Genomic DNA, 16,506 nt, shown 5'->3' with positions numbered 1-16,506 from the left:
ATCCTCATGGATACCAGTCCAGTTCATTACCGCTGAGCCACAAAGGGAACTCCCTTTTTAATGTTGTAAGATTTTACTTTGAACAGTGTTCATGGGCACTAGCAGCCTGGATTAATTACATTAAAATGCAACATCACTTTCAGATGAAAGTCTGCCATGGTACCTACATAAACAGATGAACTTCTGCCAGACCTCCTCCCTACAACTGTATTCTGAAACACGATCCAGGTCCACAGGAGTGACTCAAAGAACGATCAATGGCAAACAGAAAGATAAGGAAGGAATATTTATTAAACCACCAACCACACATTTGCACTTTACTCACATGACCTCATTCCTCATAACCACTTGAGAAGTATGAGTCCAATTTTACAAAAGTGGAAACTGAAGCTCCATAGGGGTTAAGTGACCAGCCTCAATTCACACAGCTAGGATGATCACCCAGGTTGGACCCAAACCCTCTCCTACAACACACTGGTTCCCAAAGACGGGAAAATGAATGGAAAAAAAATATATAAATATACCACTGCCGGAATGCTACCTGTTTACTCTGTGGTGACATGTGAATCCCTCTGGGGTCTACGGCACCTTCCCCCTACCATCACAAGGTGCAAGCTCCCGCTCCAGTCTCCTCTGGGTGACACTGCCTGGCCTTTCCAAGAACCCGAGTCTGTGAGGTCTGCTGCTCCTCCATGCACCGCCCATCATCATCCTCCACCCCAGAACTGCCACCAGCCTGTCTTCTCCCCATTTCTCAGTCTCTTCGCAACGTTCAGGGTGCTCCTCAAAGAGCTAGTAAAATGATTCATTTAGTGAATCGTCCCAGCACAGCATAAGCAAGAAGCTGTTCACTCCAGTGCTCACCTGTGTTCATCTACCACTGATACACATAGTGGAGAAGGCTTGGCTTTGCAACCACACGGGTCCGGGGTCCCTCAGTCAAGAGCAAACATCCCTTGCTCTTGGTGTTGGTGGGAAGCTTCAGTGGAACACCATGTGGTACATCAGCTGCCACATAGCACAACCAAGAGATACTGCTTCTCTTCTCCTTCACAAGTCACTAAATTATTTCTTCACCAGCAAAAATAGCCTGCGTTTCTCCTAACTTCTTCCAGGACCACAGCTGTTCCAGAGAAGACACTATTTTTATTTATTTATTTATTTATTTATACATTTTTACAGAGTTCTTTATTTATCTTTCCTTTTTTTTTTATATTCAATGTTTTTTATTTTTTTCCATTATAGCTGGTTCACAGTGTTCTGTCGATTTTCTACTATAGAGCAAGGTGACCCAGTCACAAACACACATGTACATCCTTTTTCTCACATTATCAGGCTCCATCATAAGTGACTAGATACAGTTCCCAGTGCTATATATACAGTAGGATCTCACTGCTTATCCATTCCAAAGGCAAAAGTTTCCATCTACGAAAACGCTATTTTACAGACACACTCAATTTTACCAATGGTAGTTCTATTCATCCGGCTTAATTTTTCAAATGATACTGATCACAAATTTCCAAACAACCCCACTGGAGTCATGTAGTAAGTAGCTTCTACCTTCAAACACCTTTTACAATTCTGTTTAGCATCAAAAAGAATTAAAAATCAGAAGACAAATAGGTGAACACCCCTGACATGAGGTCTCCCTTCTACAGAAAGGGGTCATATGACAAATCCTCTCCCTGTTGTGAGTGAGGAAACCACCCAAGGCAATGGTTGCTAGCCTTTGGAGAATTCCTTTGAAAACCTGATGAAAGCTATAAACCCTCTGCCCTGAAAAAAGTTAATATGCACAGACATACCAAACACTGCCTGGAATTCTACGAGGGCTAAGGGCCCTCTGAAACCAACCTATCAAATAAGAGTCCTCAACAAAGGATTATCTATGATACTCCTTAAACTGGCAAAATCCTCAATTCGGATTTCTTTTTTTCTTTTTAGGGGCACACCTGCAGCATATGGAAGTTTCCGGGCCAGGGGTTGAATCCGAGCCACAGCTGCCAGCCTATACCAGAGCCACAGCAACAACAGATCCCAGCCGCATCCACAACCTACAATACAGGTCATGGCAAATGCTGGATCCTTCTCCCACTGAGCAAGACCAGGGATTGAACCTGCATCCTCATGGACACTATGTCAGGTTCTTAACCCACTGAGCCACAATGGGAACTCCTCCAATCAGATTTTCTTTCTGTAAGGTACAATAAATTCAAAAGCCTAGACAAAAACCTCAAGAGGATAAAGAAGTTCTCTCATTCAACTCTTCACATCTGGCTCAAAAGTCAACTCTCTCTGGCTCAAAACAAAATTCTACAAAACTAATTAGGCTTCAAACCCAAAGAGAAGATTCTCTCTTTGGAGGAAAATATCAAAACAAAGAGGTGCTCAGGGCTAGTGCATGTGCTGAGGTGGGGAAGGAAAAAAGAGACATAAAAATTAAGCTTTACGAACAGCTAGGAGTTCCTGTCGTGACGCAGGGGAAACGAATCCGACCAGGAACCATGAGATTGTGGGTTCAATTCCTGGCCTCGCTCAGTGGGTTAAGGATCCAGCGTTGCTACGAGCTGTAGTGTAGGTTGTAGACGCAGCTTGGATCTGGCGTTGCTATGGCTGTGGTGTAGGCCAGCAGCTGTAGTTCCAACTAGACCCATAGCCTGGAAACGTCCATGTGCCATGGATTTGGCCCTAAAAAGACAAAAAAAAAAAAAAAAAAAAAAAGATGTACACTTTTTTTTTTTTTTTTTTTTTGGTCTTTTTGTCTTTTTGCCATTTCTTGGGCTGCTCCTGCAGCACATGGAGGTTCCTAGGCTAGGGGTCTAATTGGAGCTGTAGCCACCGGCCTACACCAGAGCACAGCAATGCGGGATCCGGACCACAACTGCAACCTACACCACAGCTCACGGCAACATCGGATCCTTAACCCACTGAGCAAGGCCAGGGATCAAACCTGGCAACCTCATGGTTCCTAGTCGGATTCATTAACCACTGAGCCACGATGGGAACTCCAACACATTTTATTTTTTAAAATCATCCTTTTTAACTTTCCATGTTTGTGTATGAGCATTACATATTTGTATACAAGTACATGTATACAATGTATAAACAAATACATATTTTTACTGATGGAGTAAACAATTACAAAAAAAAAGTTTGCAGATCCTGTCTTCACAGATACCTTCCAAAACAAGTTTATCTGACAATAATTTCACCTGGGTAACTCTCCACAAATGGAATTTCCCTTGAAAATAATTACATTAATCGCCTAAATCCTTATTCCTGAAATGAGAAGTCCATTCCAAAAGGATGTTGACTAAACAGCAATGCTGAGATTGTTCCATAAGAACCAGTTCTCCTTTCTGCTTTTAAAGTGTAATTCTCACAGCTCTACATACTCCATATTTTCCTTCCTTAAATGGAAATAATCTATATAATGCATTAAAGCAATAAAAATCAACTGAAAAAACAATGGTAAGCATATATTTTTTTTTTTTTTAAGGTGGCAACACTGGCATATGAAGGTTCGCAGGCTAGGGGTCCAATTGGAGCTACAGTTGCCGGCCTTCATACACCACAGCCACAGTGACATGGGATCCGAGCCACGTCTGTGACCTACACCCCACTCATGAAAATGCCAGATCCTTAATCCACTGAGCAAGGCCAGGGATCAAACCTGCATCCTCATGGATGCTAGTTAGATTGTTTCTGCTAAGCCACAATGGGAACTCCCTGGTAAGCATTTTCCATTACACGGTTTTTTCTATAACCATAACTAGTTAATACCCTTCAACTCCCACAATGTCCTCAGCACTGAGCTAAATGTTCTATCTGTTTGATGGCACTTACTCTGACTCCATGAGGTGGGCTCTAATACTCTCCTAATTTTGGAGATAAAAAACCAGTGCTTAGAAGTCACAGAGCTGTGACGGACCTAGAATTCAAACCTAGGTGTGTATGACCCCAGGGCCTCCATTCTTACCTCCAGGAGGCTACTGGCCTCCTTTTAATGCACTGTACATTACATATTAGCTATGCACTGTTATATATTAGGTAACAGTACATTATATCATTTAATTAATATGTTCCTTTATGCATAATTCTACTGTAACATAAAAAATAAGATTTCTACTTTTTTTTTTTTTTTTTTTTTTGGTCTTTACTAGGGCCGCACTTGCAGCATATGAAGGTTCCCAGGCTAGGGGTCTAATCAGAACTGCAGCTGCCGGCCTACACCAGAGCCATAGCAATGGGTGATCTGAGCCACATCTGCAACCTACACCACAGCTCACATCTATGCGGGATCCTTAACCCACCAAGCGAGGTCAGGGATTGAACCAACAACCTTATCATTCCTAGTCGGATTTGTTAACCACTGATCCACGACGGGAACTCCCTCTACTTGTTTTTATAAAATATTCAAATACAAAAGGTAAAAAAATATTTTTAAGTAGTAAGAGAATGTCATTATTGGCAAACCAAAGAACTATTTCAGTTAAGCCTTTATGAAATATCTAGAAATTTTACTGTTTTTTTATGCACTACAAAATCTAGTTAATATTAAGAGCAAACATTATTATAAAAGTTTTAAATACAAGAGAAAACTTGGCCATAAAACCCTAATCTGAAAGTCCATTGTAAATATACTATTCTCTCTTAAACTATACGAAGAAAGAAAACCTGGTGATCTGATCAGTCCATGATCCAGTCCCCAAATACTAGCAGAAAAGAGACATTTCACTGCACTTAACATCTTCACTTCCTGCAAAATGAAAGTGATGAATCCCCTAAGTAAAAGGAATGAGTCAGTCTGTCACACACAAAATCCACTCCATCCTCTCTCCACAAGATATCACTTTTTAACCTGAAACACGCAGAATTACCAGAGGGCAAAGTCACCCTCAGCATTTTAAGTCAACACTCAGCAATTTGATCATTTAAAAAGTCCTCATTAAACGAGTTTATAATCTTGTGTAAATTTCTAGTTAAAATTTGCAAGTGGGGTTTTGTGAGAAAATGTGTAGAATTTAGGAAGGAAAAATAAATGTCTATACAACTATTACTAATAACTTAGACGTCAACTAACAATATTCATCCATTTACTAACAAATACTTACTGAGAAGTTCCCGTTGTGGCTCAGCAATAACAATCCTGACTAGTATCCATGAGGATGCGGGTTCGATCCTTGCCCTTCCTCAGTGAGTTAAGTATCTGGCATTGCTGTGGCTGTCGTGTAGGCCAGCAGCTGCAGCTCTGATTCCACCCCTGGCCTGGGAACTTCCACATGCTGCAGGTGCAGCCCTAAAAAATTTTTAAATAAAAAAAATACTTATTGAATACCAACTATGTATGAGGCATTGATCTAGGCCCTAGAGATAAAAGAAACAAGGTTTCTAAACCAAAGATTATATTCTAATGGCAGAGGAGAAACAGGTGACATACAAGTGAATAAAGATAATTTCAGATTATAAACATGATGCAAAGGAAAATAAAGTGATAGAAAGTTCAAAGAAGACTCTTTTTAAAAGTGATGAGGAAAGGTCTCTAAGAAGGTCCCCTTTGAGCTGAAACTTGAATAATGATACAAAGTTAAAAGAAAGTTCTCAGTAGAAAAGGACTACCTCACCTTATGAGAGGTTTCATTTGGCTCCTTAATATTTTTATGCCCTGGCTGGATCAGAGTCTGAAGAGACCCACTTTATGATGATTTTTTTTTTTTTTTTTTTTTTTTTTTTTTTTTGTCTTTTTAGGGCCGCACCCGAGGCATATGGAGAGTCCCAGGCTAGGGGTCGAATCAGAGCTGTAGCCATCGGCCTACACCACAGCCACAGCAGTGCAGGATCCGAGCTGTGTCTGCGAGCTACACCAAAGCTCATGGCAACACCAGATCCTTAACCCACTGAGCGAGGCCAGGGATCAAACCCACAACCTCATGGTTCCCATTCAGATTCATTTCCACTGCACCATGATGGGAAATCCTGGTTCTCAGAACTTTGAAGCCCATCCACAATGCACACACCCCATCCCCACCAGAAATCTGTGCCCCAGGTTAAGAACTAAGCAGTAATTATCACACTCAGATGGGATGCATAAAAATGCAAGCTGCTACCTTACTTTTTATATGACTCACAAACCAGGAACACTTACTCTCAATTTTTTTTGGCCCACATAAAACTCTGTATGGGAATTTTCCCTATGCTATGGAAACAAACCATTAGAATATATATATGTATTTAATAAAAAACAATATTCCCTCATAAAAGTGAATGAAATAACTCTTCACTACAATCAGTATAATCTTACATGAAAGCAGTGTAATTTGACACTCAGTTTCGAGCAAGGTTTCATAATTTCTCCCCCCAAAGAAAAACATTACCACATTGCTTCAAAGGCTGCAAAACTGAATGTTAACATCTAAACTGAATGTTAACATCTATTAACTTACAGATGTTCTTTTGGTTCAAAAGCAAAACTTATGATTACTTTTTAAAAACCATTTTCACATACACACACACTCACAATTTAGTTGTCTAAAGAACACACATCAGTTATAAATGAACTTATTGACAAAACAGAAACAGACTCACAGACATAGAAAACTTATGGTTACCAAAGGGGAAAGGAGGGGAGGGATAAATTAGGAGTTTGGGATTAGCAGACACAAACTACTACACATAAAATAAACAACAAGGTCCTACAGGGAACTACAATCAATATCTTAAAATAAACTATATTGGAAAAGAAAAAAAGAATATACATTATTAATCTAGAGTACAAACTAGATCGATGGTTCTTAACTTTTTTTGATTCAGACACCTCTTTAAGAATCTGAAAAATGCTATGGAATTCTCCCATTTAAAGACTGGACATAACGCATACAAAATGTGCATGTAAAAAAAACCAAAATGTGCATGTAATTTCAGGATGCTCAATGCATTTCAAATTCAATCAAAGGTTTAAGAATGTCTATAGCTACTATACAAGTATAATATGACTATTTCTGGAAAGGGGAACTAACAAGGAAAACCAAGGTGGAAGGAAGATTTTTCATTATAATCCCTTTTGTAACTTTTTTTTTGTCTTTCTGCCATTTCTTGGGCTGCTACCGCAGCATGTGAAGGTTCCCAGGCTAGGGGTCGAATTGGAGCTGTAGCTGCTGGCCTACGCCAGAGCCACAGCAATGTGGGATCCGAGCAGCATCTGCAACCTACACCACAGCTCACAAGAACCCCAGATCCTTAACCCACTGAGCAAGGCCAGGGATCGAACCCGAAACCTCATGGTTCCTAGTCGGATTCATTAACCACTGAGCCATGACGGGAACTCCTGTAACTTTTTAAATCTGAACCATACAACTGTATTATCTAGTCAAAAATGAGTAAGTTAAAACTAAAAAATGTGTCAGGATACGAATGGAGTAGGTAAAAACCTCCAGATAAAGAGGTTTAAAATAACTGGTCTACTGGGAATCCCCTAGTGGCTCAACAGGTTAAGGATCTAGCATTGTCACTGCAGTGGCTCAGGTCACTGCTGTAGCACAGGTTCGATCCCTGGCCCAGGAACTTCCAAATGCTGTGGGTGTGGCCAAAAACAATAATAATAACTGGTCTACTAAATACAATACATTTGCAAAGTGTTTCTTCAAATTTGGAGGCTGACAAGGGTTCATGACTGCAAAACTACGCTCCTTTCATAATTTTCAGAGAAATCTCCAATTTCAACTTTTTGCTAGGAAAATACAAAAATTCGAATAATAATTCCACATTCATATTCTAATTTTTGAACTCGCAGTTAAGTGACACTAGTTAGTATGTACTGAACATGGTACTGTCACATCTCAATTTTTATTATCATCTCCATTTGTAGACAAGAAAACCAAGCTTTCAGAAGTTAACTTACTTGCCCTGGGCAAAAGAGCTAATGCACTAGCTAGGACTCTGGTAGGCAACAAAGCCTACATACTCTTTCCATGAGGCACTGCAGCATGACCTACAAGCAGGACGAAGACGTGACTTCTTAGGGGATCAAACTCATAATAAATACAGTGTAGAGCACCAGTCCATTATAAAAACTGAGAACCACATCTGCATGGTCCTTTACACCACACAAAGAGATAAGGGAGAGGACTTATCCCATTTAACAATTTAAAAAGCACAAAAACTAGTTTTAAATTGGAAAATAAAATAAAAATGTAAGCCGAATCAAAAGTCTAGAGTTAAAAGAAAAAAAATCCAAAAATTAGTATTATAGAAATATGTTACCAATCTAAAAGTTTCAACATCAAGAGGCAAAGAGTTTCCTCCCACTGAACAGCATCTCCAGTCATCAAAGTTTTAGGAATGTCTAATACTGACTGCCTAAACAAGCAAAATGTCTCAGAAACATATGATAATTGTGAGGCTAACAACAATGATGACACTTTCATTTCAATTTCATTTCCAAAGAGGTGGTAGTTTTCAAAAACATTTCACTCAAATCTAAACTTATATAATCTTTTAAAGTTACAGAGAGATGGAAATAAGCGTGGGTAGAGAACATAAACCACCAAACCAAATACAACTACATCTAGCAGTTAGTATTATTATTGGTTTTTTTTTTTTTCTTTTTAAGACCACACTCGAGGCATATGGAGGTTCCCAGGCTAGGGGTCAAACTGGAGCTGCAGCTGCCAGACTATGCCACAGTCACAGCAATGCCAGATCCAAGCCTCATCTGCAAGCTACACCACAGATCATGAAAACACTGGATACTTAAAACCCACTGAGTGAGGGCCAGGGATCAAACCCACATCCTCATGGATACTCATGGATACTAACAAATCCTCGGGTTCGTTAGTGCTGAGCCATGATAGGAACTCCCATGGCTATTATGATTAATGAGTATGTACGTCTATTTGCCTGTTTATTTCGTCCTTATTCAGCAACTTACCTAGGTTAACTGTCAAAGCTTGCTTCACTTCCTGCTATGCAGGTACACACAAAGCATCCAAATCTTTACTTTCCTATCGAGCACATAGGACACTAAACCTCTACTGAATTCCCCTTATCGGAAAATGAGTAAAAGTCCTTCAAGCTCAAAAACTTTAGGACCTTCAGAAGTACTTTATGGAGAAAATCCAAATGTCTACATGTCAAGGTCTATCCTGCAATTTCATAAATGCAGGAAAAGCCAGGTCACACTGATATATTTACACAGAACTACATGCTGGTATTGCTTTCTACAGAAAAGAACATCATTGATACAAATTTCAAAACCCTACCTATTAGAAAAAGAGCAGAATAGAACCTTTTCTTTCACTTTGTTACAGTTGGCCAAGTGAAGAGACTTTTAAAATGCTAACAATGGATGGCAGTATTATTTAAAAGTCAAACATTATGACGCATATAATACACATTCTTACAAGGCAAACACACAAAATAAGTGACCATTAATGAATATCTAATTTTTGAGCTTTCAAAAATTATATATTAAAAAGATGAGTTATAGGAGTTGTCTTGTGGTACAGCAGGTTAAGGATCCCACGTCGTCACTGTAGCAGCTTGGGTTGCTGCTGTGGCGTGGGTTCAATCCCTGGTCTTGGAACTTCCACATGCTGCAGGTGCAGCCAAAATAAGATAAAAATAAATTTAAAAATAAATAAAAAGGAGCTCCCATTGTGACTCAATGCATTAAGAACCTGACTGGTACTCAGGGACCCACGGATTCAATCTCTGGCCTCACTTAGTGGGTTACGGATCCAGCATTGCCATGAGCTGCAGTGTAGGTCTCAGATGCAGCCCGGATCTGGCATTGCTGTGGCTGTGGCATAAGCTGGAGGCTGTGGCAATGATTCCAATCCTAGCCTGAGAACTTCCATATGCCTCAGGTGTGGCCCCTTAAAAAAAAAAAAAAAAAAAGATGTTACATAGTTACTACGTTTACACCACATCCATTTTCAAACTCCCCTAAAAGTAAAGAATTAGGACGTGTTTTTTACTTTATTCTTTAAAGCAACTCCCAAAATTCAACTCCAATTTACAGTTCACCCCCAAATAAATTAATCCAAACCTTTCAATTCAGTCAAAGCAATTGTGTAGAAAGTTAAATCAATAACTATCCTTTGGCATGCACATACAATTTATTCTGGTTTTCCCCAAGGAAATGACAGAAAAAAGAAATTTCTCCTCTATTTCCTTTGTATTTCATAAATTACTTCCTAAAGTTGGTGAGAAGGAATACAAACAAAAGTCAATCCACTGTAAGAAAAACAAATGTCATTCAACAAACTCTTTATATTCAGTATAAAACTCAAGAACAAATACACATTTCTAAAGTTGATATATGATTTTACTTCTCTGTTATTCTACAGATACGGAAATCTAATTTAAGAACTGCCTCTCAGAATATTTTCCCATAACGTGCTTATTACACAAGAATCACTTTTACTCTGTCTGGAATTAAGCTTGTGAATATATCCTGTATTATGTGATCACGGTGCTCTCCACTTCTCCCATGCTGGCAAAATATATACGTTTACAAAAATCATATTCTTGGAGAGCAGAGTTCTTGGAAAATTTTCAATACTACCAGACTCTACTTAAAATATGAGAAAAGGATATACAAATAGCCAATAGCACATGGAAAGATGCTCAATATCACTAATCATCAGGGAAATGCAAATAAAAATCACAACAAAATACCACTTCATAGACATTATGATGGCTATGAAAGAAAGAAAGAGAGAGAGAGACAGAAAAAGAGAGAAAGAAAAAAAAAAAAAACAAGTACCAGTAAGGATGTGGAGAAACTGGAAGACTTGTGCATTGGTGGTGGGAACACAAAATGTGCAGCTGCTGTGGAAAACCGTATGGCAATTCCTCAAAAAATTAAATATGATCCAGCAATTTCACTTCTAGGTACATACCCAAAAGAAATGAAAACAGGGACCCGAATATATATTTGTGCACCTATATTCATACAGCATTATTCACTATAACCAAAAGATGAAAGCAACCTATGTATCCAATGACAAGTGGATAAACAATATGTGGTGCATATATACAATGGAATATTATTCAGTCTCAAAAAGAAATCCTGACACATACTACAATATCGATGAACCTTGAGGCCATTATGCTAAGCGAATAAGCCGGTCACGAAAGAGACAAACATTTTATGATTCTACTTACATGAGAGACCTAGAGCAATCAAATTCCAAGACAGAAGGATGAACAGTGGAGGGTTAGGAGGGGAGTAATGGGGAGTTGGTATCTAATGGAAACAGTTTCAGTTGGGAAGATGAAAAAGGCCTAGAGATGAGTGGTCATGGCCTGATAAGCAATGTGTACCTAACACATTGAATGCATAATCTTTAGCCAAGATTTTTCTCCCCCCGAATTCATACAAGCTCCTCTTCATTAACTGCAGATATATCATCTTTACAGTAATCAATATGCATTTCATGTCTACCAATTTCAAGTATAAACACTGGAATCTCATTTTTTTTTTTTTGTCCTTTTAGGACCACAACTGCAGCATATGTAAGTTCCCAGGCTAGAGGTCAAATCAGAGTGTAGCTGCCAGCCTACACCACAACACCACCAGATCCAAGCCATGTCTACAACCTACACCATAGCTCATGGTAATGCTAGATCCTTAACCCATCAAGTGTGGCCAGGAATCAAACCCGCATCTTCCTCATGGATACTAGTCGGGTTCTTAGCCCACTGAGCCACAATGGCAACTCCTGGAATCTCATTTATTAAACTTCCTCCCTCAAAAAAAAAAAAAAAAAAAATATTCATTTGGGAAAAACAGAAATATCCTAGGCTACATTTCGAGGATCTTTTCTAGTCAAACTGGAGCCTTCTGATTTCACAAATTGTTATAGAATTGTTCATTAACTAGCAAACCCAAGTTTTGGATTTCCTCTGAGCCACTTAAGTACATTGTGTTGTTCATGTCTCCTTTCTCCTCACTCTTAAGTGTTCAGCAGAGAAAAACCTACCTTCAAAGTAGATTCTAATAGTTCCAATACATTTCAAACAGAGCTTATTCATAAACATAAACCAAATAGATAAAAATTAAAAGGAACAAAAAGTACCCACATACTCAAACAAAAGGTAAAAGGTCAAATTTAGAAAAACAATTCTCACATTAAGCACTTGTCCTTAATTTATTGCATAAACAAGTTTGATCATCAAATCCTTTTTCTATTTGTATTATTTGAAAACAAGAATGCATGTAATCAATTACTGACCTTTTTCTTTCTTGATTTTAAAAAATGAATTCAGTCTAACATCTTTTTCTATATGTAAGTTAATTGCCGTATATCCTCTACGAGGGCTAGTTCCTGTGATTAAAATTGTATAATTTGTAGTCGTCACCGCATATAGTATTTACATCTAAATGTCAACAGAAGATAAAAAAAGAGACCCACACATCTTAAAGTTTCTGTGGCATTGAGTTTTTCTACTTATTAGTGTGAGACAGTCTCCTGATAATAAGTTTCTTTTCATTTGTTCATGGCTATTTATATTAAATGAGCCCTTTAAAAAGGGGAGTGGGTGTATCTGGTTACAAACTAATAACTTCAACATGTCTGAAATCCCATCTCTTCAATTCCCAATAGAGAATTTTAACAAATATAGAACTCTACAAAAGGAAAATTATATACAGATATAAAAAGATAAATTGAAAAGGAATCCATCACCTGGTCATGAGCCTTACCTTTTAGCAGTGGCAGAGGTGTTAACTCAATAGGCTTGCCTTGAGACCTAAACTGTGAGGAACTTTGCGACCTCTTCTGTCTGGCTTTTCTGACGGACTTCCGAGAAAATCCGTCTACTTTATCCACTGATGGAGGAGTAGTTGGTGCTGAGGACATATCCCTACTGAAGAGAAAGAGGTTGTCATCAACACATTACGAGCATACAGGTGAGTTACACTAATTCTAAAATTCCTATATATTTTTTTTGAGAATGAGAATATGTGAAAAAGAAAGCAAATAAAATCAATTAAGAACACTCATATGTTCAATGGGAAAACAAAAACCAGGTGGAAAATAGAACAAAAGTACTATATAGGCAAAATGGTAATACTAATGTACTGTGGGGCCCTCACTACACTATGCATTAAAGATCCACATTACACTCAAAAAACTCTTCCAAACCACAGTCATTTTCTAACTGCAAAGCTCTTTACATTGTGAGATTCCTAAGGTAATTCTGATGCTATTCTGCAGCTGGAATACTTCAGTCAATACATTTTCCCAAGAAATGTAATGTTATGAATGGGCTCTAGAATTGAAACCCTTATGGTACTTCAGGAATCTATACCAATGTATCACAACAAGGTGAAATTTATAATTTCTGAATTACCTAGGCATGATTTGTAGTGCCATGTGCTGCTAGCTACGATAACTACACCACACCACAAGAGGACAAGCTAGATTACCTTAAACAGAACACATAAAAGGCATAATTAAAATAATTTCAAACATCTTTTTGAATGAAGGCATCTGAAGTTAACAAAGCTTAATAAACAAAACTCATGAAATCATGTACCTAAGTTGAAATAAAAACATAAATCCACAGTCTACTTAGACAACCAAGTTGAGTTCCCTTGAAGTTCATCATCAAATATTAATTTTCATTCCATCAAACTAATGGAACTGAACAGTTCTTCTGGATTTTTTTTAACCTTCTCAAATTATTAACATGAAGGCTATTTCCTAAAAGTAACAAGCATTAAGCTCAGCTTCATTCACCAATTTAAACAGATGCCATCATTTCCATGGCATTGAGGCTCCCAGCAAGATTAATGGCAGACTTTAATAGAAATAATGCATATGGGGGAAATGCTAAAATGCAATTACTCACCTGTCATTCCAATTCATAAGATAAAGTGTTTTTTAACCTCTAAATAAGGGGATTTCTTCCTGAATGTATGAGAGTAAGTTACCTGGATTAGCTGGATTCTGACAAAGTAAAAATAACAAAAACATACACAAAAAACAAACAAAACCATGTGATGTTGAGGTTTGGAATTCTGAAATCTTGTTTGGTTCTCTTTTTTAAAAAAAGTTTTTTTAGCAATCTACCTAATTTACCCTTAAATAAAATGTAACACATAAAACGGAATTGCAAACCATGAATGACTATAAAAGAAGTGAGATCACTTTAAAATTTTCATAATGACTGCATCATCAAGAAGCTCCACATCACATTTGTATGTTGTAAATTTAGGGGCTGCTTTTCCAATCTGTTATGTGATTATTTAAATTTCATTTAACCCTCACAACACAAGATTTCTGTAAATCCTGTTCCTCCATCACTCTTTTTGTCTCTTCTTTATTCATCTCCCATCTCTAAAGATGATTTACCAGTAGCAAAAAAAAAAAAAAAAAAATCTTTAAACCATTTGCCCCTTATGACCGAGGCCCCAGACTCAACCCTACAGCTCTGCAGAACTGAACGTGCAGTAGCAGCGGGTCCGCGCAAAGCCCGGGGAAACAGGTTTTGCTCTGGACCCCGAAGCTTTATCATCCTCTAATCACCGGACACGGGGCATTTCCAAGACTCAGGATAATCCAAAGGGGCCACTGGGGTAGAGGAGAAAGACAGCGAAAGGGCTGGTCGGTAGGGATGCTCACTCCCTTTGCTCCCACCTCCCCGTCATCCCAAACAAACCTTGGAGAAGATAAGCTGCTAAAGAATCCTTCTCACTTCAACAATCCCCTTTTTCCCCCCGCCACCGTCAACAGATGAAGGGGACAGGAATGCGCCTCCAATGACTGAAGGTGGAGAAAAGGGGGCAGGGGCAAGAGAGGCATCACCAGCAGCGTCTGCAGGTAAATCAGACAAGTGGGGCCGGCGCTCCCGCTCCCGCTCCCGCACCTCACACACCGCACCCTCGCCGGTCGGGCCAGGCCTTCCCGAGGCCGGTGCCTGCAGGTCCCCGGAGGACCAGGAGGAGGAAGGGAGGCTGAAAGCAGCAGAGAGCTGCGGTGCAGGAGAGACCAAGTTACCTTGAAGCTTCTGGAGAAGAATCCGAAGATGACCTGTGGTTTCCGAGGGGCAGGAGACGGGGAAGAGGCCGAAGCGGGGGCGGCCGGCGGGGCCGGAGCAGCGGGGGGCGGTCCGGACGGCGCGGGGAGCCCGGGCGACGGCTCCGGGGCAGCGTCCCTCCGGTTCCGCGGCGGCGGCGGCGCCTCTAGGCCTCACGGCCGGACCTGAACCTCTGCGCTCCGGCGGCGGCGGCGGCGGCGGCGGCGGCCTCACGACCCTCCCCCGCGGACCCGTCCCATCAAATCGGCACCGACCCCGTTTCGACTCCGCCGGCGGCTCCGCGTTCACATTCCCGGCGGGCGGCGCCTCTGCTCGTTGCCCCGGACCTGGCGGCGGCGACGACAAGCGGAGGGGGCAGGGAGGGAGGAAGACGGGATCCGCAGCGGCCGCAGGAGGAGGAGGAAGGAAAAGGAGGAGGAGCCGCTGGAGCTGCAGCCGCCGCTGCCAGAGCCGCCGTTCGCCGCCCGCGGAGGGTCCCAGTCAATGCCCCTTTCTCTCTCCTATTGTCAATATCACCGGGCGGCCGAGTCCATGGCACACGCGCAGCCGAACCTTCTGGCCCGCAGAGCCCGCCCCCGGCGCCCGGTCACTGGATGCTTCAAACGGGAAGCGAAGCCTCATTGGTCGACTCCCGCCTTCACTCACCTGTCAGCACGTTGGGCTGAGAGGCGAGCAGGGATTGGCGGCTGGGGGGCGGAGACACGGGAGTGGGAAGAGAAGAGGCCGAAGATTGGCCAAGGCGAGAGGGACCCGGATGCAGCCGAGACCCTGCGGCCGTGCCGCTGCCGCTTCCGCCAGGCGTTTAGGACTGAGTTAGCTGATCCTCCAGGCCCGGGATCAGCTTGTTGAGCCCGGACGTGTGCGGCGGGCAGATCCATTCGGTGGGCTTCCGCGTAACGCGGAGCCTCCAGGCGACGATCGTCAACCCGAGGATCCAGGGGCAAGAGTCGGCTGAGGATGGGGACGCCCCTGGCCCATGATTTCGCCCCTTTCAGCAATGAGGCTAGCCTTTGGGCTCGAGTACCGCGCAGGACGGGCACCGGCGCCGCGCAGAGGAAAAGAAAGCTCCGCCCGCCCATGCGCTGCCGCTTGTGCATTGGGCCCTCGGCACGGCCTGATGCCCCCACCGTCGCTCTGCAAGGAACCTCGTCGGGCCTGGCACCGAAATCCGACCTCCCAGCACTCTGGGGTTGTCGCTTCGAATTCCTTCTTGCCTGGTCTCCTTTCCCTAAACTTCTACTTTGAGTACCAGCTCCTTGGAACTCCTGCGAGCCTTGCTCGGGGCCAGCAACGTGCAGCTTATGCTGGTGGGAAAGCTGATGCTACGACCTGCAGGCGTTTATGGAGATCCGCCGCTTCGCCCACGGCTGCACAGAGTTTAGGGACTCCAGCTCCAAACTGCAGGAGCTCGGCCGCTTCTAGTTGGCAAGTTGGATCCGAAAGAGTTTACGGAGACTTCAC

At 41.4% G+C, this 16,506-nt stretch overlaps 1 protein-coding gene across 1 annotated transcript in view; it reads right to left on the bottom strand.

The window, feature by feature from the left end:
- Positions 1-15,049, bottom strand: part of PPP2R5E (protein phosphatase 2 regulatory subunit B'epsilon) — a gene marked incomplete at its 5' end in the record, with an annotated part of 147,761 nt that extends 132,712 nt beyond the window's left edge. The window contains 2 exon segments of the mRNA NM_001244062.1: positions 12,707-12,870; positions 15,006-15,049. Of these exon segments, the coding sequence (NP_001230991.1) occupies positions 12,707-12,863 (157 nt within the window).
- Between the last annotated feature and the right edge of the window lie 1,457 nt (positions 15,050-16,506).

Source organism: Sus scrofa, chromosome 1, assembly GCF_054392235.1.
Source record: "Sus scrofa isolate SSC_HxYL_T2T_F1_AM1 chromosome 1, Sscrofa_HxYL_maternal_Yorkshire_Landrace_v2.0, whole genome shotgun sequence".
Classification (NCBI taxonomy): Eukaryota; Metazoa; Chordata; class Mammalia; order Artiodactyla; family Suidae; genus Sus; species Sus scrofa.
This window is presented reverse-complemented; position numbering and strand designations above follow the sequence as displayed.